General features: G+C 40.1%; 1 protein-coding gene across 3 annotated transcripts in view; it reads right to left on the reverse strand.

The window, feature by feature from the left end:
* The window catches only part of Usp24 (ubiquitin specific peptidase 24), a 143,530-nt gene that overhangs the window by 6,902 nt on the left and 114,824 nt on the right, over positions 1-21,804 (reverse strand). For 2 of the 3 annotated variants that reach the window (XM_041651379.1, XM_041651378.1), the window contains exons 49-62: positions 21,541-21,761; positions 20,975-21,099; positions 19,983-20,124; positions 19,364-19,514; positions 17,997-18,092; positions 17,242-17,345; positions 15,683-15,796; positions 11,230-11,326; positions 8,886-9,002; positions 8,403-8,495; positions 6,951-7,053; positions 4,936-5,057; positions 3,611-3,724; positions 1,248-1,313 (exon numbers count right to left, since the gene is read on the reverse strand). In XM_041651379.1, coding sequence (XP_041507313.1) covers positions 1,248-1,313; positions 3,611-3,724; positions 4,936-5,057; positions 6,951-7,053; positions 8,403-8,495; positions 8,886-9,002; positions 11,230-11,326; positions 15,683-15,796; positions 17,242-17,345; positions 17,997-18,092; positions 19,364-19,514; positions 19,983-20,124; positions 20,975-21,099; positions 21,541-21,761 — 1,665 coding nt within the window. Of the gene's footprint in view, positions 1-1,247; positions 1,314-3,610; positions 3,725-4,935; positions 5,058-6,950; positions 7,054-8,402; positions 8,496-8,885; positions 9,003-9,473; positions 9,503-11,229; positions 11,327-15,682; positions 15,797-17,241; positions 17,346-17,996; positions 18,093-19,363; positions 19,515-19,982; positions 20,125-20,974; positions 21,100-21,540; positions 21,762-21,804 lie in introns of those variants that run through there. The other variant, XM_041651380.1, reaches the window with a different exon arrangement.

Consider the following 21,804-nt stretch of genomic DNA (forward strand, 5'->3'; position numbering starts at 1 on the left):
GGCTCTTGCTGTATCTTTAGTTATTGGCACTAAGTGCTGTGCACTATAGCCCACTGCTTGGGTCTGCTGAGCCCAGTTCAATGATACATAGCTCTACAGCATTTCCCAAAGTCTATAAAGAAGGACTGGGGTCAAAAGTTAGAAAGAGATCAGAAAGACAATTTTTTTTAAAGTAGATGATACCCATCATGTATTTTCAATAATATATTTTTATATTTTAAGCCATTTCAAACCTCTGCACTAGGTTTTTAAAGGGATACAATCTTTCCTAGGGGGCCCTGGACTAGTCTCTCATCAACTCACTCAAATCATTAAATTTTATTAGCTCTCTTTCCAGCTGATCTGCTCCTTCTTGGCCTTCTACCGTCTGCCTTTTCTCTGCCAGGATCCTAGATGTTCTCCCAATATCCAATCCTGCTTGTTTTAGTTCTTCCTTCAAATAATTGCCAAAGGTGTCTTGCTATGCAAATGAGTCATTTCCTTTTTTTGCTTAAAGCAATTTCAAGGCTCACCATGACTGACAGCAGAGGCTGGGAGATGTGGTGATGAGCAAAAAGGCATGTTTCAGGAAGCAGGAGTGAAGGGAAACTGGAGGCTACATGCACATCCAAGAAAGCATATGGTTGTTACTTCTCTTAATGACTGGTGTTTGCAAGAAATGGAGCTAATATGGTTTGATCACTTCCATTCATATTAATTGATTAAATCCAACCTGTGCCCTACAGGAAGAAGTTGCTGTATCCTGGCATTGGTAGTAGAAGCCTTTTGTAATCTGTCTTTGTCATTCTCTCCCACTTCACCCCCACTCCAAGCTCTACTACATGGCTCCATTCTATTCTTTAGTCACACAGTCAAATCCATAGAGACCCTCTGTCCTAACAGAAAGGATATGACCAACAATGTCATGCCTGCAAACCCATCAGCTAACTTCTGAGTGTTGCCCTCAGGGTTAAGCACAGTGAATCACACAACTGAGGCCTCAATAAAGGTTAATTGTCATTCATTACTCCTCTGATTATAATTGCCTGTGGTTTTGCCCGGGTTTTTCAAGATACTGAAAGCTCCAGGACTTTCATCGCTGGTCCTTTCCAAGTCACTAATGCATGTGACACATGACTGATATGAAGAAGAATCAGTAAACGCAGGCAAACTGAACAAAACCCAGGAAGGAACTAGTGGCTTATGAACACATGCAAACTTGTAAACATGTAAACGCAAGCGAGTCAGCAGAGAAATGTGAGACTTACCAATATCTCATGCAGCAGCTGGAATGTATTCTTTAACTCGTGGGGTGGAGCAGTGTCTAGCTGGTTCTGAAAACAATTTTGTGACAGGACAAACATTCTGGTGACTTCTCAGCGGAGAACACAGTTCTGGAACCAAGCTCCAGTCCTACCACTGTCTGCCTGTCACTAGTCAAGTCCGCTCCTCTCAGGGCCTCAATTCCCGTCACTAGTCAAGTCCGCTCCTCTCAGGGCCTCAATTCCCGTCACTAGTCAAGTCCGCTCCTCTCAGGGCCTCAATTCCCAGAGCCTTAGTTGCGGCCAAATAAACCCCTAAGGCTCTTTCAGTTCAGTATCCCGTGACACTTATGTTATTAGGAAAGTGAGGGAGAAAGCGAAATGGAACATTCTAAGTCACAAGCAGCCCTGATCTTACACAGTACCATCCACACTCTGCTCGTTTCCTAAAGGATGCTGGTAGCAAAGAGAATAAAGGGAAACCTCTGAGGTGAGCTCTCAGTGAAGTATATTAAAAAGGCAGCGTATGAAACAGAAAAAAACTCTGCTAAAATGCACTAAGAAAACAAGGTTTATAAAACCTCTTTATGCATTTTAAATTTTATTTTTATTTATGTGTATGTATGCACACATGTGTGCGGGTGTCCACAGAGGCTAGGAGGAGGCATTGAAAATTCCATGGAGCTGGAGTACAGACAGTTGTAAACCGCCTGGTGTAGGTGCTGGAAACTGATATTTGGTTCTCAGCCTGTGCAGAAGAAAGTTGGGAAAGGATATTGCAATATTGGAAGTATTAACAGACTTCCAAGGAGGCAGGAATGGTATTTATAAAACACTTTGCCTAGTGCTGCACGGATTACAACAACTTTGAAGTCAAGTTCTATTTCTTCCTGTTTTGTAGAAGAGGAAGATGCTTGGGTTCACAGCCATACAGTGAGTAAGCAGACACAAGAGGAGGGCAGAACACCCTTTATTTACTAAGAGCTACAGCTACGCCTCACTAAGTACCCGCTCCTTGTTAACACTACGTGGATCACTATTACAAACACGAGTGTGCAATTCTACCACACAAAAGAACTTCTGTGGGTAGGAATAGTAGATACGTGTGGATTTCACATACAGAACCTGAAAGGAAAACACGCTCCTCGGGCAGGGGAAGTGGCCTATGGATGGCCAGTAGGACATGTCAAACTAGACTTTGGCCTTATTTGGGTGCATTTTTTTCACCAAGAGAATCAAAAGCATAATTACTCAAAGATTCAAAAACCAGTAAAATGACATGTAGACTTTAACACTTTTCTAGTAACATCTAGAAAAACAGTGAGCGAAAGACACAGGTCCAAGCTACCTTCTTAGTCCCAAAGCCTTACTCTGTCACTGGCTAACTGTATGACGCACCTTACTCTGCCTCAGCTTCATGTTTTGGGAACCACATCGATTTCATAGGACTACATGAGAATCATGCGAGTTAAATGTAGTACATTTGGCATAGTTTTTGTGATTAGTAGGTGCAGTGGGTGAGATAGTGATTACTATATTGATCAATGCCTTATAATTAATTATATCACTGTTCAAGAAGATATGAAACCTATTTTTGATTTTTAAGACACTGCAGGTAAAGAAATTACAAGCTGTGAAACAATTTCATCCACTAATGATCACCAGAACATTAATATTATTAAAACATTATTCTTAATTAGTTAAAAATTGAACCATATGCAAATGTTTACCACTAGGAAAAGGGCTAAGTGAATTATGGTACATGAAAGGATGAAGTATGGGAAATTACATGACCAAGTCAAAGAAGACAGAATCATAAAACTCTCAATTACATTAAAATTCAAAGACAAAAAATAAAAACATATAACAGAGGATAAATTAAAAGGATGTTCCTGGTAGTAGTCAGCATTAAATATTGGAGTTAGGAATTCTTTTCTTAATTCTTTAAAAATCAGCACAATACTTACTATTTTTACAATTAAGAAAAATGTATCAGAATTGCCTGGGAGCCAGAAAATGCTCTCCCAGGGTCTCACAGAATGCTACCAGGGATGGCTAGGGTGACTGGATGCTACCAGGGATGGCTAGGGTGACTGGATTCTACCAGGGATGGCTAGGGTGACTGGATGCTACCAGGGATGGCTAGGGTGACTGGATGCTACCAGGGATGGCTAGGGTGACTGGATGCTACCAGGGATGGCTAGGGTGACTGGATTCTACCAGGGATGGCTAGGGTGACTGGATGCTACCAGGGATGGCTAGGGTGACTGGATGCTACCAGGGATGGCTAGGGTGACTGGATTCTACCAGGTATAGATAGCTAGGGTGACTGGATGCTACCGGGGATGGCTAGGGTGATTGAGTTGTACCTTAATGAAATGCAGCATCGTGAAGGAAAAGTGCTCATTACAGAAACAGCAGTACACCACCATCTCCATGAGTGCCAGGAGGGAACCAGTCAGCTCTCGCAGAGCAAACATGACCTGGTGGGAGGACACAAAGGAGTAAGCTACAGCCACAGTCAGCAGTCTGTTCTTTCATCGGATTTTTCAGAAATTAAGAACAATGACATTGTCCTAAAACAGGGTTTCTCGCTTGAGGTCTAAGGAAGGATTTCAGCGTATCTGGATCTCTCTGTCATTTTATACAGACTTGTACAAACATGCACTTTTTATTTCCTGAGGACTAACCTTCAACAATTTTCAAATGCAAGCATTCTCATGAGAGGTTAAAGTAATAGCTGATGATAAGAAAATAAAGTTAAACAAAAAAGATGAAAAAACTACTACAATATGTTGTTCTCATCTCCATTGAAAATCAGATTATGGAAGTCAGAATTCATAGGAAGGTAACTGGGTAAAAGGAGAGCTGGCCAAGAATAAGGCACACAACATGTTCCTCATGCAGACATGGGGACAGTCCAGCCTGTGTATGGCCTGTGCAGACACGGGGACAGTCCAGCCTGTGTATGGCCTGTGCAGACACGGGGACAGTCCAGCCTGTGTATGGCCTGTGCAGACACGGGGACAGTCCAGCCTGTGTGTGGCCTGTGCAGACACGGGGACAGTCCAGCCTGTGTATGGCCTGTGCAGACACGGGGACAGTCCAGCCTGTGTATGGCCTGTGCAGACATGGGGACAGTCCAGCCTGTGTATGGCCTGTGCAGACATGGGGACAGTCCAGCCTGTGTATGGCCTGTGCAGACACGGGGACAACCCAGCCTGTGTGTGCCTTGTGCAGGTACGGGGACAAGCATACTTGGAAGGTTCACATACACATGCTTTTAGGCTGCAGTGTTTTAGGACCAGGGACAGACAGACTGAGGACAAACTTTTTGATAATGAAATTACTTCAAAGGTGAACTCTCATTCAGCTTCTCCTGGGCCTTAAGGATAGCTGGTGGGGCTGGAATGGAAGTCTAGTTCTTGGATGGAAAGAAGATGAATAGTGCCCACTTGACAAATTCACCCATCTATCCATGCCGTGCTGGACATGGAATACACTGGGCAAGTGCTCTACCACCCAGCCATGCCTCATCTCTAGTGTTTTGAAATGCATATAAAAAAATAAGCATTTCTCCTTGTAACAGTATTTCCTTTCACCAGAGTAACTTGAAAAATATATCAACAAAAGGATTTTGCTCAAATAGGAGAAAATAACATAAGTAAATGTCTTCAGCACAGCAATTACATACCTCTAACAAATAAGGTTTCCCTTCAGACAAGAACAATAAGGCTTCTACTTCCTCGTGGAGGGGCAGCAGAGGGCTTGAGGGAGCAACACTGATAGGTGGCCGTTGTTTAAATATGCCAGGAGCTTTAGGAGACCCAAGAAAAAAACACAAAAGCACAACTTGTCTCACTTGGAAATGTTCCATGAAACACATGTCCACAAAAAAGTGAAACTCTCAGGTTCACACACACAATTGCTGCGTTCTTACAACTCAATCCTTCAGTCTACTGGACCAATGAGCTAGGCAGATAATTTCCTTTATTTTTTTTCTCATATTTTACCTCAACTATAGCTATGAAAAAGTACTAAAAGCTGCTATCAGAGAGACACTGGACAAGTCACTGTTCTTCAAGCAATTGTTTGCAAAAAACAATTATGCTAAGCAGATAGGTATATACTCTTTCTTTTGTAAACTGAACTATCACAACCAACAGTCTTTTGTCTTTTGAGAGGAATGAGTCAGGTGTAGGAAACAAACTGCGCTCACAACCAAGTGTCCCAGTCAACCTCAGCTGTCAGCTTGACACAAAACAAGGTCACCTGAAAGAAGGAACCTTAACTAAAAACTACCCAAAGGCCTTTAATCCCAGCAACTTGGGAGGCAGAGGCAGGCGGGATCTCTATGAGTTCCAGGCCAGTCTTGTCTATATGAGCTAGTTCCAAGACAGGCTCCAAAGCTAGAGAAACCCTGTCTCAAAAAAAAAAAAAAAAAAAAAAAAAAAAAAACCAAAAGAATTGCCCAGATCAAACTGGCCTGTGGGGTATTTTCTTAATTGCTAATTTATGTAGAAGGGCCCATCCCACTGTGGGCAGCACCTTCTCTAGGGACGGAAATGAACCTGGGCTGTATGAGAAAGGTGGCTAAGCAAGTTGAAGGGGGAAACCAGCAAGCAGCATTCTTCTGTTGTTCATGCTTCAAGCTACTGCCTTGAGTTTCTGCCTTGGCTTCCCTTGATGATGGACTATAACCTGTATGCCAAATAAACTTATCCCTCACTAAGTTGCTTTAAGTCATGGTGCTTATCACAGCAACAGAAAGCAAACCAGAACTCCATTCATGTGTCCTTCAATGTCCCTCTATAAGGTGTTTGTTTATAAGTTAGAATGATGCACTCTGGGGTTTTTCTTATTTTCTGCCTTTAGATTTTACTTTACACATTACCACCATACTTGAGCTCTATCACTTAATAGCTATGAACTTATTAGCTGTGTCTTTATGTTGTCTCATCTACAGAGGGGGATAGCACCTCTCCAGTGTGCTACGGGGAACGAACACAGTAAATACAAGCACTATGTCATACCATAGGACACTAAAAACAATCATATATGCTTTGTAGTACTATTGTGTGATTGTCAGGACAAAGCCTATGAACAGTATACAGGCACAATACACGTTGTGTGACTAGGATAATGGATAATCATAGTACAAAAGTGTATCTGTGACTGTTATTGGTAGGTGACAAAACAGGAAATGCTACTGTTTCTAACTGATATGAAAAATATTTTACTAATTTATATCTGAATCCCCTTTGCTTTCACAAAGCACTTTGGTAGTTTATCTAATTAATCCTTACTATATCTAGAAAGTTATTTATTAATATTTTCATTTTGTATGAAAAATCATAAAGGTCAGGTGGCTTGGTTAAGTTTACACAGCTTAAAGACAACAGCCTATACCTTATCTATTCTTCTTACTACATCAGTTGTTCAGACTATGGTGATCAGTGAACTCTGAATTAGTCTTTAATCCTAGAGCCATTTAAAATAAACTTTTTCTTTCCTGCATCAAATCAATGATTAACTTGATTTCTCTAGTTATCGATAAACTAGTTAAATAAAGTGCGGTTTAGCATTAATTAAAAAAAAAAACTTTTAAGTGCTCCTCAAAGATCAAAAATCAACTGAGAAACAAACACTAACCATTCAATCCTAAGATCAGTACTTCTCTCCATGCTTCTGATGTAAGGTCAAACTTACCAACATTCCTCTGGGAAGAGACGTCTGTATGCAAGACCAGCAATGCCACAGTGTTGTGAAGATTCCCAAATTCCCGTGCTTGTGCTGAACTCCATCGACGTATCTATCATTAGAGAAGATTGAAGAATGCCACTATTCTGTGTGGGGAAAGGATCTGCCGGCTGGTAGTTTACTAAACCATGTTCTCTCTCGATGCCCACAGTAAAGAGGTCAACATATAAAGTCACTGGTCTAATAAAGGTATCCCAAATGATTTGCTCCCCTGAAAACATGAACTCATTAAAACATTAACTCTAAAATCAACCCATTCAAAGTATGCAGTTTAGGTTGGGTACACTCATGACATGCCAGGTAATTTTCCAGAGACTTAGTGTAATGGGTAAACCCATGAAGCTGGAGGACAGGAGGCCTGGCCCTGTGGCAGGCAGCTCATAGTGTGTTGTATAAATGGGCACATTCACAACAATGCTTTATGCAATGGCAGAGATAATGCTACCTGCTCTGCCCACTTTGTGGTTTTGAGGACCAAGTGAAATACTAAGAATGAAAACACTTGAAAACTAGTGCATTCTACAAATGCAAGACAATATTAACTGCACGAACAGTGCAAATACAGTGACCCCCCCCCCCCAAGTCCATCATCAGTCCCTGTGATGAGACTGAAACAAAAGACAAGTATGGCAGATCTCAACAGCCAATAACCACAGCACATTATAGGATCAGCACTTGTTTCTCACTACTTAAGTATAACAACAAGGTGATGGGATGGGGAGTTGAGAGAAGTTTAGGAGCTTAAGAGGCTCAGACTCTGAAATCCTCAGAGCTGGGCATAGACCCGTTTTACCAACACATGTGCTCTGTGACCTTGCGTAAGTTACTTAGCACAGCTGTGCTTAAATTCTTGTCACAGAATAGGAGAAACACTGCCCATTTTACTGAGCTGTGTGTCCAAACTACCACCACAGAAAGACCAGGTGTACTTGGTCCACAAGAAGCACTCTATCATTTCTGGATCCTAACATTTTATGTATTTTACAAATCTTTATCAAACAAAAACTAATGGATGGAGAAAACAGAGCTCTATAGGACTTTCTAACAGGTTATACATGGACACATCCATCCATATAATAGTAACGTTCTGGGAATACGCTCCGAGCATTCGACTGAGAACATCACACTGCAGTATAATTCAGTTTTTAACAGGCTAACTTCACAGATGGATTTCAACCAACCCTCAAAACACTCACGGCTCTAGAGAAGGAAGAAGAGGGCTCTAAGGCCACTGATTCCTTTTCCTATTGAACTTCCTCTTCCCCTAATCACCAAAGACTTTTAAGGTCTTCATAGTATATACTACTCAGAACTAAATGAAGCTAAAACATTTATCAGCTACAAAAAGAAACAAAATGAAGCCCAACAGCACCTCACCGAGAACAGTAAGGCAGTTCTTACCTGACTGTTCTGTCGACTGACTCCGAGGAGGAAGCTGATCATGTGTCGCAGTGCTGAGTGCCGCAGAAGAAGGTCTCCGGCCCTAATACCTTGCTGTCACAAGGCAGTAGAATGACAAATTATACTCCCAGCCAGAAAAAAGTTATTTTAAAAATACATTCAGACATTTCAAGAAATCACTATGTTAAGCGTTGTACCTTCTATGTAGGGAATACTTATTAACATCTTACACACCTCTTGAGTCTTACACTGCCTCCTGATGGCTGCTATGGAAAAACCAATGATGCTGCTTCCACTGTTGTCAGTAACTATACCTACTTGGGTTGTAATTCTTGAAGTAAAATAATCCATTAATTTGGATTTATTTAGAAACACTCATGAATCCATTACACAGAATGGAATCTAATATTTTTGTATATATAAAATATCTTTAGAATATAAATCTACTGCATTAGGAAAATATATTAGAAAACAATAATTTACCTTTTGTACAAAAGTGTTGAATAGGGAAAAGTATTGAGCACAATTTTTACAGTTTTCTGGGACATCTTTATCCAAAAGAGCAAGCAGGACTTCCAATAACTGATGAAGGCTTTTTAACTGGCAAGAGGAAAGAGGAAATTATATAAAGAAAGAGACGACAAGACAGACGCTTGTCACAGGATTAACTTGAAGTAAACCACCATAAGAACAGAGGGAAATTACAATCCAGTCTCAGAGTTAGATGGATTTATGCTTTGGAGAGCAAAACAGAATTATCCTTTTACCTTCTGGAAGAGTGTCAGTATTGTTGCAGAACTAAGGGAGAGTCTATTTTATTTCCTAGGTACCGGAGTCCAGGTCACGTTTTCTCCAGAGCTAATTTCTCTTTTCTCTGTCTTACAGAGAGGTGGGCACCAAGGGGAGATGGATTTCTGAGTCCCTCCCTCCACTAGGCTGCTCTTCACAGTCACAGATGCAGAGAAAAAAACACAGACACAGGCAGAAGGGCTAGAAACCAAGCCGATGGAGCAAATGGAGAGCAACAGCCTGACAGATGACACGGCAATACCGACTCAACTAGGAACTTACTTGAAAGCCCGCTGACGCCTCATGGAAAGCTTTGAAAAACATTTTATTTGTTTAGAAACCATTTGGGTATGACATTGCTTCTGCTTTCCCTCCCACCCCAAATGTTTCTGGACAACTCCCTAGAAATTCGTCTGTTATGCAAGCATTAAGACCAGGCTCACTACTCTTCTATTCCTCTGAAGATGGTATCCATCAACTTCTGGAATACCGTCCATCCTGTCACACCCATTATAAATGCAACACAAGTCAGCACTTACAGAGCACTTCATTTTCAAAGTACTTTACAGTACAGATATAGTGGGTGGCAAGAGGCATAATTTCCATTGTGGGGAAAACAAACACAAAAATACATTAGTTGGATATCAAATAGAATTGACTTCAGGAAGTAGCTTCCATGCTTATACCCTCTACTCCTTCCTCTTCTACTACCTGTTCTTCTGTCTTTAAAAGGTTGGTGATGTTCTATGGCCTAACCTTATCTGTAAGGAGACTGCACTAATTCTGTCTTTTTTCTCTGGAGTATACAGTGGAAGAAGGAGGGCAAGGTAGTCCTTAGGGTAGCATTCTTGAAACACCTTAGACAGCTCCCACAGGAGTGTCATGGAGCAATGGTATTCAAGCTTTCTAAGCAGCTCCAGCGACTTTCTTTAGTCTGCCTGAAGCCAGGTATGATTTTTTGCTTGATAAAATGTTCTGCTGCTTACGCTGATGGAAAACTATCACTTTATAGTATACGTAAGTCTAATGACTCCTGGAATTGAGAGGAGGACTTTCAAGACCTTTCTAAAGGGCACATTTGGCTTCCTGTTCCTCTGGCTGAGTGCCTGGTCTAACAGAGCTTGCGGGAATAGGTGGTACTGGAGAACTAAGGGTCTGGGTGCCCCGACACTGGATCCAGAACATCCTCCTTCAAGAATGTGCTCAAGGTTGCATAGTGAAGTCAACATCTAAATTTGAAGCATTCTGTCCTGTAGTACATGGATGCACAAAATGCCTGGAGTCAATATTTGTAAGGAGCCAATTTATTTTGAAACTATTTTTCAAAGTTTTCCATTTAGTATCAGCTGTTTGAAACAGCAAACTTGGGGAGTAACTGTTGTACTTGAGAAGACTTAGTAACGGACTGAACAACCAGACTGATAATATACACCATAGACTTCCCCACAGGCTTAAAACCTTTGGGAACTGAAGATGGGAATAAACACCGTAGTTTGGTTTATCGTGTGTATGTTGAATTAAGATTCTGAAGATATAACTGCAGAGAATAGGGTTAGGAAAAAGAGAATATTCCTGAAGGATAGAAACAACACTCAGGGAATGATGAAGACTGTGAAGGAACTACTGTGCCCTGGGATGAATGACACTGGTTTGGCTATCAAAAGCAGTTGGATCAGGAAAGCAGCTTTTGAGGAAACAGCCAAGGGGGACTCAGAATGTCTAGGTTAGTGTGTCTAGACAATAGTTAGACTATTTCAGAGTCTAACACAAATTCTTGAGAGAAGACTGGCCAGGGATGAAAACCCTAAAGCAGACAAAAGCAGACCTCAACTTTTTTCAGTCTCATCTTGGTATCTGGAACATAAAAAGGGACGGACAGAATGCCTTCTATCTGAGCATGTATCAGAAAGTCACCACGTACACACACATGCACACACGCACACATAGGCCCAGCCACCAATTTTAGGTCTCCTTTTTATTATGTACAACTGAGAACAGCTGATAAAACAGAATACATAAAGTTTACAATGAGACTGACCTTATCCTGATAAAACAAGGCACTGTCTAAGGTCTTCTCCAGAATGGTGGCCACAGCAACGCGTACTTCTCTCACACTGCATTCCAACAAGAAAACCCTAAAATAAAGAGAAACATATATAAAGAAGGACACAAGAATGTAACCCTAAGCTGCCCTGCATATTTTCAGTCTAACAGCCACGAAGTAAAATGACTCAAGTTCAAGTATCCCAAGAGCTTCCAGACTCAGTCACAGGAAGTGTGGCTTCCCCAGATCACTCCATATGCTGTTAATAAGACATGGGAACCAGACATGAGTTCTGCCGAAAGTCCAAGATTCTAAGTAGTAACTCAAATGCTGAAAAGACAACAAATGCCCACATGATATTGCACGAAGGCTTAACCAACTGCATAAACTCTTGAGGAATATTGTGTAACACTAAAAAACTGAAAGTATACCTAGAATTGGGGAGGAGGTCTAGTGGTAGCGGGCAAGTGACCAATCTCCTCCAAAATAAAAACGAAGACAAAGAACGGGCGACTAGGGGATGTAAGTATTGAAGGTCAACAGTCACAAGAGACACATATACCAAAGCCAATGCCCAAACTCTGTAGGGCAGGATCTCTACAAACGTTATGGCCAGACTACATTCTGAGATATTTGGGGAAGGGGAAGAGTCTGAGTGGAGTATAAGAAAATATAAAAAAATTCTTAATTTTTGTTTGGTTTGAAAATGTTAAGGTGCTTATGCTGGAAAAAGCCAAAATCCTTTAATTGATAAAGACACATGTTGAAAAATCACAGTGAATTCTGTGTCTGAAACAAACTTTAAAATAGAAAGAAAAACAGAGCCTGGGACAGGTAAGAATAAGCTCTGCAAGGTACTTCTGACTACCTTTGATGTCTGTTTATAAATGTCGACAATAAAAGGACACAGGAGATAATGTGTCCTTTATGTGAGTGGTTTACATCTCTTTAGGTCAGCTGGCAAGCATTCACTACTACAAAACCCACACAACCCTACATTAAAAATTTGCATAAAGAAGCAGTATAGGGTGCTGATGTGAAAGAGGCCATCAGCATCTTCACACCTCAATTACAGAGATATAGGCTAACTATCCATCCTCACTCCAAAATGCGTAAAGTCTGAAATCTTCAGGGGACAATAGATGATATGATGTCACTATTGGAAAAATTCTATGCCATCAAACCGGTTAACATATAAAAAGAGGAACAATACTGCATAAAATTACCTCTAAATTATGTATATGTTTACATAAAACAAAGTGAATTAATGTTTATATTTGTGTTCCATTCTATGGCACATCACTATAAATGCAAATATCCCTCAACTCAAAAAATTTCCAAAACAGTCTGGTCCTAAGCATTTTAGAAAAGTAACATTCACCTTACGCATGTGCGCGTGCGCTCGCTCTCTCTCTCCCTCCCCCCTCTCTCTTTCTCTCTCTCTCTCCCTCCCCCCCTCTCTCTTTCTCTCTCCCTCCCCCCCCTTCTTCTTCCCTCCCTCCCTCCTGTGTGTACTAGTGAGGACATTTTAATTGGAGTAATGATAAACTATCTTTAAGGCTTTATGGGCTGAGGAGATAGCTTAGTGAATGAAGTGTTTGCCCTGCAAATATGAATTCACTCCCTAGAATCCCCAGACTGGGTTTTTTTTTTTAAATTCATTTTCTTTTTCATATTTATTTATTTATTTATTTATTATGTATACAATATTCTGTCTGTGTGTATGTCTGCAGGCCAGAAGAGGGCACCAGACCTCATTACAGATGGTTGTGAGCCACCATGTGGTTGCCGGGAATTGAACTCAGGACCTTTGGAAGAGCAGGCAATGCTCTTAACCACTGAGCCATCTCTCCAGCCCCCCAGACTGTTTTTTTTTTTTTAAAAAAAAAAAAACAGGCATGGTAATGCACACCTAAGTCCAGTGTTAGGATTACAATGAGGAAACGGGTGGATCCTCAGGCAAATGAGACACCCAGTTTTTGTTTTTTGTTTTAAAGGTGAGAGGCTCTTCTCCTGAGTATGTCCACTGCCTCCATACACAAGGGCAGCCAGGTACATCCACCTATACATATATATATATATATATATATATATATATATATATATATGCACACACATACATAAATATCCTGGAGGTTCTAAAGAAAGAACTAGATAAAAACCATTCCTTTCATTTACTCATTTTTTAGATTTTAAAAAAGATTTATTTATTTTTGTTTTATGTGGATGGATGTTTTGCCTGCGCCTATGTGTACCACACATGTCTGGTGCCTTAGGAAGCCAGGAGGGCAATGAATCCCTGGAACTGCAGTTGAAGATGACTGTGAGCTGCCGTGTGGGTGCTGGGAAATGAACTAGGTTCTCGCCAAGAGCAGTCAGTGCTCTGTTGAGCCATCTGTGCAGCACCTGTTATTTACTGCTTACAACTCACGGCAACTGAAAGTAATCAGACCTCATAGAAAAGATCAGGTAATCAACTGGGATGCTTGGCATTAGGAATACTAAGAACTACTACCAAAGGAAGACAATTTCTCAGGAGACACTCAAATCAAGTCTGCCTTTGTATAAATAAGGTGCTGAATGAAATATTTTCTATGCACCTTTCAAACACATAATCATTCTTTGACACAGTGCTTGGGAGACCAATTGGGAAAATATTTTCAAACTCAATTATAAAATCGGGCAAAGTTATCTTTACTGTACACTTTAAAGAGGCAGGTACGTAATAACTCTTCCAAGAAATGTTTATTAGTTCTCTCTTCATGACCAAATGCATTGTGTGATGTGTGAACAATATTTCAGCATGTGTTATATGGCAGGCACTCTGTGTCCAGTGTGGAACAAGCAGACTTGATTCTGTCCTGAAGAAGCTGAAGCTCAGTAGAACAAACACACAAATCCCTAAGGAGTACATAGAGCAACAGGACAGGTCTGTATCAGTCTTTGAGTATGTGCAATCTAAGCTGACATTTGAAAGAGCAAAAGACAATTACTATGCCAAGAGCAGAGGGAACAATGTTTCAGACAAGAGTATCAGGCATAAGAGGCTTAAAGTAGGTTAAAAAAACAAACAAACCAAAAAACAAACAACAACAAAACAAAACAAAACTCAGCATGTTCATTGAACCCGTTAATTTAAGCTGGCCTTAAGAGGTGACTGACATCAAGGAGGAAGTGAACACTACAAGCCTGAGTATAAAGTGAAGACCAAGCAAAGCTTTTGGATTTTATTATAGTGGAGGGGAACCTACTAAAGAGCTTTCAGGATGGAAGTAATGTGATACAGCTGCTCCAAAATCAACACTTAGTCTTTATGGGCTGGGCGGGGAGAAATGGAGATATCAAGTAGGCAAATGGTATCTGGACAGAGACAGAGGTGAAGGAAACATGTCTGAGATTAAGAGCTCTGGTCAGGGTTGGTAGCTCACTCAGCACCTCCATGTGTAGGCCCTCGGTTTTATCCCAGTAACATTGAAAACTAAAATAAATATTCAATCAAATTTCTAACTTATCACCAGACTGTGCTCCCTTAGTAGGAAGGAACCTGTATTTCTCACTTTCCTGCTGTGCATCTGTTTCAACACAGAAATACCAGAACACATTTGTATGCTGACAGAAGAGGTCGACAAGGTAAAGGCAGGAGTTAACTGAAAGGCCAAGTTCCTTAGAGGGGCTTGCAAATACAGATTCATTTTTGAGAGGCAAGGGCGTTTTATAACCTGGAGACGGAAAAAGACTATGGTAGGTATGTGTGATGAGTGACCATTATAATCACTTTCTTAGTGACACCCCCAGGCTAGGATGGGCTCACATAAGAAGTTTAGAGCCAAATCAGAGGGAAAGAAGAGCCTACCGGGGCCAAGGAAACAGGACAAGTTCTTGTTAACACTGAAGGGGTCGTGCTGGGCTCCTCATATAATGATAAAGTCGCCAAGGATAAGGGAAGTTGACTCAATAAGTTCAACTGAGAGTAAGAAGTAAACAACAAAGTGACTGCGGACTCTTGAACTGTTATCCAAAAAGGCAGCTTATACTACTCATAGGTTCATAGGTAATGCACTATCAGAGCTAACTCTTTTGGAGCCAGAATCGGAGAATAGATAGACCGTATAGTAATAGGGCTGTACTAGCAGCCTCAGACTGAGTACCTGAGGAAAGGGACTTGCACGCTCCTCCTGAGCCAGAGCAAGCACTAAGGGGCTGCATGCTGTGAGCACCTGTCAACCATCACCTCACACTCTTCCAGCAGTCCCTGAAGCCTTGCCAGCATCTAGTCCAACAGATGATTTTGGAGAGGCTTAATTTCCTGCTTTAGCGAAAAGCTTAAAATGGACTCTAGCCTGATAAACAATTTCAAGCTGAAATGTAAAGGGTTTATAAGAACCATTACTTCTAAATGATAGGAAAGGACATAAATTCCTTTTAATTTAGAGATCCTGAAACTTACTTTACCAATTCTCGTCCTTCAGAGCTAATAAAATACTCAACAAGCCACTGACAAGCATCCAAACTCTTTGAAAGCAATGCTTCAATAGTAGCAATCCATTCTTCAGTGTCAACCCTTTAGAAGAGAAAGAGCAATGTCAGACTCCAGCAAGTAGCCTCAAAGCGACGTTCCACAGTGTGACACATCTACCTGTATACTACCTGCTCCAGTGTGGACAGGAACGAAGGGTAGATTAAATATTCAGTGACGACCAACTCACATTACTCAGTGTTTCCATGTTTAGGTTATTCACAGTATAATTCCCCCCCCCCGCCTCCTCCCACCAGGCAAAAACATGTACAGGTGCCTACATCTATGATTTTACTTTTATCTTTTATATCTTTATCTTCAACTGATAAAGACATTTTGTCTGGCATAACTAAGCCTGTGTTACCAAAGGCTCACCTTTAAAATAGCTTATGTTTTATATCATATTCCTAAAATCATTAATATGCTTGAAGTATAATAATAGTTCAAGATTTGGCCAGAGAAAAGGTGACCTGACTGTACTACCCACAATCTCATATACTCCTGAGACCCCAATGCCCTTCAAACAGTAAATACAGACAAAATGCAAACAGTACATGAACATACCATGAGTAAATTTCACAAACGAAAGTAGCAATCGAATTTCTCTACTTAACCCCATGCAGACCTTAAAGGACAGAAACGTGTTCTCCTTTTTAGCATCATATAATATTGCTATCACTCAATGTTCTTCTGGTTGCTACACATAATGAGGCTGCCATCCGTAATTATTTTTCTTCAAGAGTCTGGCTGAAAAATCTCTCCTCAAACCCAGACTTGAGAAGTGTACTCACTTTGCTAGTCAGCGCTCCATGGACTTCCAACTTTAACCACTTGCAACCCAAGTATCCTCTTTCTCCAGATATTTTTCTACAAACCACCCCTCAGCTCTGTCTCTTTCAGTCATATACAAGGACCAACAATTACTAACCCAGAATCTATAATGATCCAGGCACCTTATCAGGTGCTGGAGATAAAAGTCAGTGATAAATAAGATGCAAACGGATATCTGGAGCTCGAACATGTCCTGGTGCAAACTTCTCCATCAACTGTTACTGGCCACAGCCTAGATTTCCTAGTGTGGCACCTAGTGACTGGTCTTAATGAGCCACTTACAAGTAAGTATACAACTAGAAAAATACAATTAACCAGTCACTCGTGGGTGCCTTAAGCAAATTCTGCTTGCTACTCTAGATTCTTCCCTTCTGCCTAGGATGATGCCGTCTAGATTTCTTCCTTTCAAAATACTCTGAAGGCACCAATAGGTATGATTCTGCCCAGTTTTCAAAGATATGGAATTTATGTCTTGTAGCACAGCAATTTCTTTATCAGTCCTTCTCATTAAACCTTTCTTAAAGATAGAGGCTGTGTCTTGTAAACTGGACACATCAGGTAATACTGCAGTATTTTGAAAAGCTGAATTTAAAAATTTATTTTTTCATTGAATTAACCGGTATTTTCTGTAACAGACTAGTAAAACATATCACTCTTACCTGAGTTTTTTCTTTGTTCGTAGATAAGTTTGGAAAAGGAACTGAATGGCAAGCTGCAAGCTCACCTTCGCCATACAAGGATAATATGGGTGCTTTAGTTTAGTCTGAGAGGAGGGAAAGGAGTATATTTTTCACAAGTCTTACAGATGATTACATATTTATATAGAATGTAATAATGACACAGATAAGATTAATATGAAAAACCTAATCTTGGCACTTAGGAAGTGAAGGCAGAAAGGTAGGATGTTCAAAGCCATTCTCAACTACATGGCAAATCCTTGGAGACAGCCTGGGCTAAGTGAAATCTTGTCTCAAACAAACAAAGTCTTGCCAGCTAGTAATAATAAACACTAATTAGCATTTCTAAAAGTTAAGATATCTTCATTTTTACATGAAGCCCTTTTAAAATAGAGTCTTTCCCCTTTTTTGGCAAATTATAACTGTACTCTCGACAAGAAAGTACTGGAATGCCATTTTTGAGTCTGACAGTATATGACCAGAGATTAGAAAAGGTTAATCCATAGAGCACAGGAACAAATGATAAGACCCACAGCCACTCAACCTCATAGTCCCTCAGAATCTTAACATTCGGCGTGTGTAACCACAGCACTCATAACCCATACTCAACAGCCCCAAAGCTGCCTGTATCTTAGTGTAACTCATATAGGAAATGGGCTTTAGCATCTAGCTGAATGCTAACACCTGAAACAAGGGCATCACTTTTTTCAGTTCTTCAGTTACAATTAGCTACTTACAGCATTCAGTGACGCTAAAGACAAAACAAAACTGAAATAGTCACTACTGTACACGTCTCTATTCTTCATAAACTTGAGGTTTTCATCTCTCACCATCTACAAAACAAAATCAGTGACTTTTAACAAACAGTTAAAATAATGTGGAGGGTTATTTCTACCAAAATGTTTAGGTAATAAGAGTTTGTAAAAAAATTATAATTTATAATAACCTTTTTTCAAGCTTTGAATTTTGAAAAACGAGTGAGAGAAATCTCCCTTAAATTTAAGACACTGTAGAAAGGTACGTTACCACCTACTTACTCGCTTATCCCTTGGCGAACTCAGCAAGCTGTGTGAAGGGCCAAACACAACACCCTACACACAGCATTCTGCCCTTCCCTGCACAGCTCTTCCTTCCCAAGGAGACGGCACACTTTCCTATCTAGCTTGGGCTGTCTAGTGTGTAAGGTCTGGACCTGGCAATGGTCTTGATTTCAAACCCTTGCCTTGTGAGATCTCAGGCCATTTCCTTTTTAAATCAGTCCTGTTTATATAAAAATAGGAGTAAGACCCCCTATTCTACAAGAGGTTTAGGAAGTTTAATTACTTTGTAAAAACCTGTTTAGCCAGGTGTAATGGTTGCATGCCTTTAATCTCAGCCCTTGGGAGGCAAAGGTGGGTGGATCTCTGTTGAGTCTGAGGCTGGCTTAATCTACACAGTAAATTCTAGGTCAGTCAGGTCTATATAACTGAAAACCAGTCTCAAAAACCAAACCAAATTAACACTTGCTTATGGTCTGTAGGACAGAGCAAGTATTCAGTAAATAATGGCGATTACTGTCAGTTTAGTCTTAAATGAAGGGTCTGAGTCTTAACTTGTTCTCTCCGACAAATTATTTCAACAATGTGTTTCTCTACTCGAGGATGATGCTGGCAATCTTGAGTGTATGTCCACTTTTGTGTTCTCACACTGTGGCACTATCTTACAGCCTCAATATCTGTCGTAGAAAACACAAGGACAAGTGAGGGTGATGAAGTGGCACATGAGGACAATAACAGAGAAGGCAGTCAGAAGTACGTTGGACTTACAATATGGACTCTGACACTCATCCTGATTTTCTCCCTTAGAGAATTATTTACCTGCTCTCCATTCAAATGTTTATTTATTTTCATTTTGTGTATCTGTATTTTACCTCCATTTATGTATGTGCACTGTGTGTGCCTGGTTCTGGGAGGTCAGAAGAGGGTATTGAATCCCTGGAACTGGAGTTACTAGCTGTGAGCCACCAAGTAGGTGCTAGGAACTAAACCCAGGTCCCCTGCAAGAGCAGTTAAGTGCTCTTAACAGCTGAGACAGCTCTCTTTCTCCCTGTTTCTATGGTTCTTACCTGGTATATCCGAGCAGGCATTTTCTCCACAAACAGTCCTTTCTTCTCACCCTTTTTTACCAGCTTGGTTAGAATAGAAAGCCTGTCATTATTAGGCCTGTGGGGCCGAGGAGAGGACTGAGGTGAAATCTCAGGTGAAGATGGAGCTGACCTGAGAAACAGAGTCAAAGAACTATTGAACACAAAGGGGCTTTTGTTTCAGCAGCTGTAAAAACTAGCCACATTTATATACTGGGTACTGTACTTAAACATAAACTGCATACTTTTCCAATCCACTACGTAAAGGCAAATTCACTAAAAATAAGACCATTAAAAAAACATATTTCTGGTTATAGTATTATGATTTGGACAAAAATACATTTAGTATTGCATATATACCTCAATTCTAGATTGAAAATAAAAAAATTTCAACTCTATCATAAATAATTTATATACATGTTTCTATATACAAAGTAACTTCTTGCCAAGGCAGTAAAGTCCTGGAAAAAGAAGGACTTAATCACATTTTAGAATTTTTCTTAAGCTTAGTTAATTATTTTTGAAAATTGAGCATTATATTATAAAGATTCTACCAATACCTACTAAAACAACACAGCAAGTTACATGGCAGAGAACTTACAGAGAGAGATCCTCAGCTTCCTGTCTTACAACACTGACTCGACTTTTCTTTGGCAATACAGGGGAGTTCTGATCAGACATCCTTTGGTAGAAGAGCATGTAGGCATTCCAGTATCTTCGACGTACATCAGTGTATGGGTTAGCTATTTTGCAAGACATTAAGAGGGAAGCCTCGGTAAAAAAGATGTTTCTTCGCATGATTATCTATAAAAAAGGGACTACAAACTCAATCTATTTACTAAATTTGCAGAGAACAAATCGTAAGCAAAACATGGGTCTTTTAGAGTGTTGCCTAGAATGCAAGTTAAGGTACTTCCCCTTGAGGAGGGAGGCGGAGGGGCAGACTTCTTTACGACACTGCATAAAAAATAACAGTTTGGTAAGCATGGGTGCTAGAACTGTCTTCTGCAAGTGATTATACCTCTGTGTAAGTCAAATGGACATATAATTTTATTGTCCAATTAGTTCTGAAACTATTTTTAATGTTGAAATACTTTACCCATTAGTTCTCCCTAATGTTATTTCATCCTCTTGCTATATGTTAATTCCCATTATTTTAGACTTTTTTCCCCTAAGCAGCTTGAGTATATCACATTTGGCTATCAAAAGAGTTGTCCAATGCAGAGTGGTCAGTCTTGAAACCATATACACAACACCAACAAAAACAGACGCAGTAGGTTGTATTGACATATATGTGCACTCAAACAAATACATATATACACATATATCACAATTGTAAAGAAAAAGAGGCAACTTGAGTGTGGAGGGGCATGGGAGGGATCGAGGGAGGAAAGGGAGGAGGAAATGTAATACAATTCTATTTAGGAAAAATATTAAAAAAATAAAAGGAAAATAATAGTTGTGGTTCTATAGCTGGGAGAATATAAACAAAAACAGATATATTTTTATATAAAGAATATAGCTTCTAATTTGGTAGAGCACTATATATTAAAAAATAAAATGAATGGAAACTATCTACTTATAAGTACTTACTTTGATCATAAACTTTTGGTCTATATTCTCCTCCAAAGCATTCATACTCCAGGGTCTCATCATTTAGGTCAAACTCTTCTATAACAGTGTCATTAAATTTATACCACTTTCCTTTTCCATACCCCCTAGGACCAGAGATCAGATAAACATAAGATTTAAAAACAATTATCTTCATCCCTTGCTTTTATTAATATGTATTATGCACAGATAAATCTGATGATGGTTATGTAAAAACATCCAGGAAAAATTTAGCAACATAGGTGTAGTGATTTTAGTCTCTAAAACTTCTTAAATCAAAGGAGTAAAAATAGTTATCCTAAGTGTAAAAAATCTGAAATGCAGAACAAAGAATAATGTGAATTTCTTTATAGCTGGGCATTACGTTACATTTCTATAATCCCAGCACTTCGGAGACAGAAGCAGGGTTGAGAATTTGAGGTCAGCCTAGGCTATAAAATCCTTCCTAACCCACTACTCCTCCCCAGAGGTTTCTCCCTAGTGGCATGGATGCTAGAGTTCAGCAGAGAAAGCAGAGCATATGTGAGTGTTTCTGGAAGAGACCTTACCGCCTGTCCTTGATGAAGGAGTAGTAATGGCCTGCGTGTGCCTGCCCACTGTGTACAATGACACCAACAAGCTCGTAGTTTTCTGTGAGGGCAACTTTTTTCCGTGGGGATCCTCCACCTCCTTGATCCATATTTCTTCCATTTTCACCAACTTCAGAAGATGAATCCTGGCGAGCCATTCCGGAGACTGTGTAAGGCTCCATATTTAGCATCCACGGAAACTATGTAAAAGTAAAAAGAATACTTTGATGTTAAGTGGGAATA

The sequence above is a fragment of the Microtus oregoni genome, unplaced genomic scaffold, assembly GCF_018167655.1.
Source record: "Microtus oregoni isolate MIOR12 unplaced genomic scaffold, Mior012 000005F_ref0000423, whole genome shotgun sequence".
NCBI lineage: Eukaryota > Metazoa > Chordata > Mammalia > Rodentia > Cricetidae > Microtus > Microtus oregoni.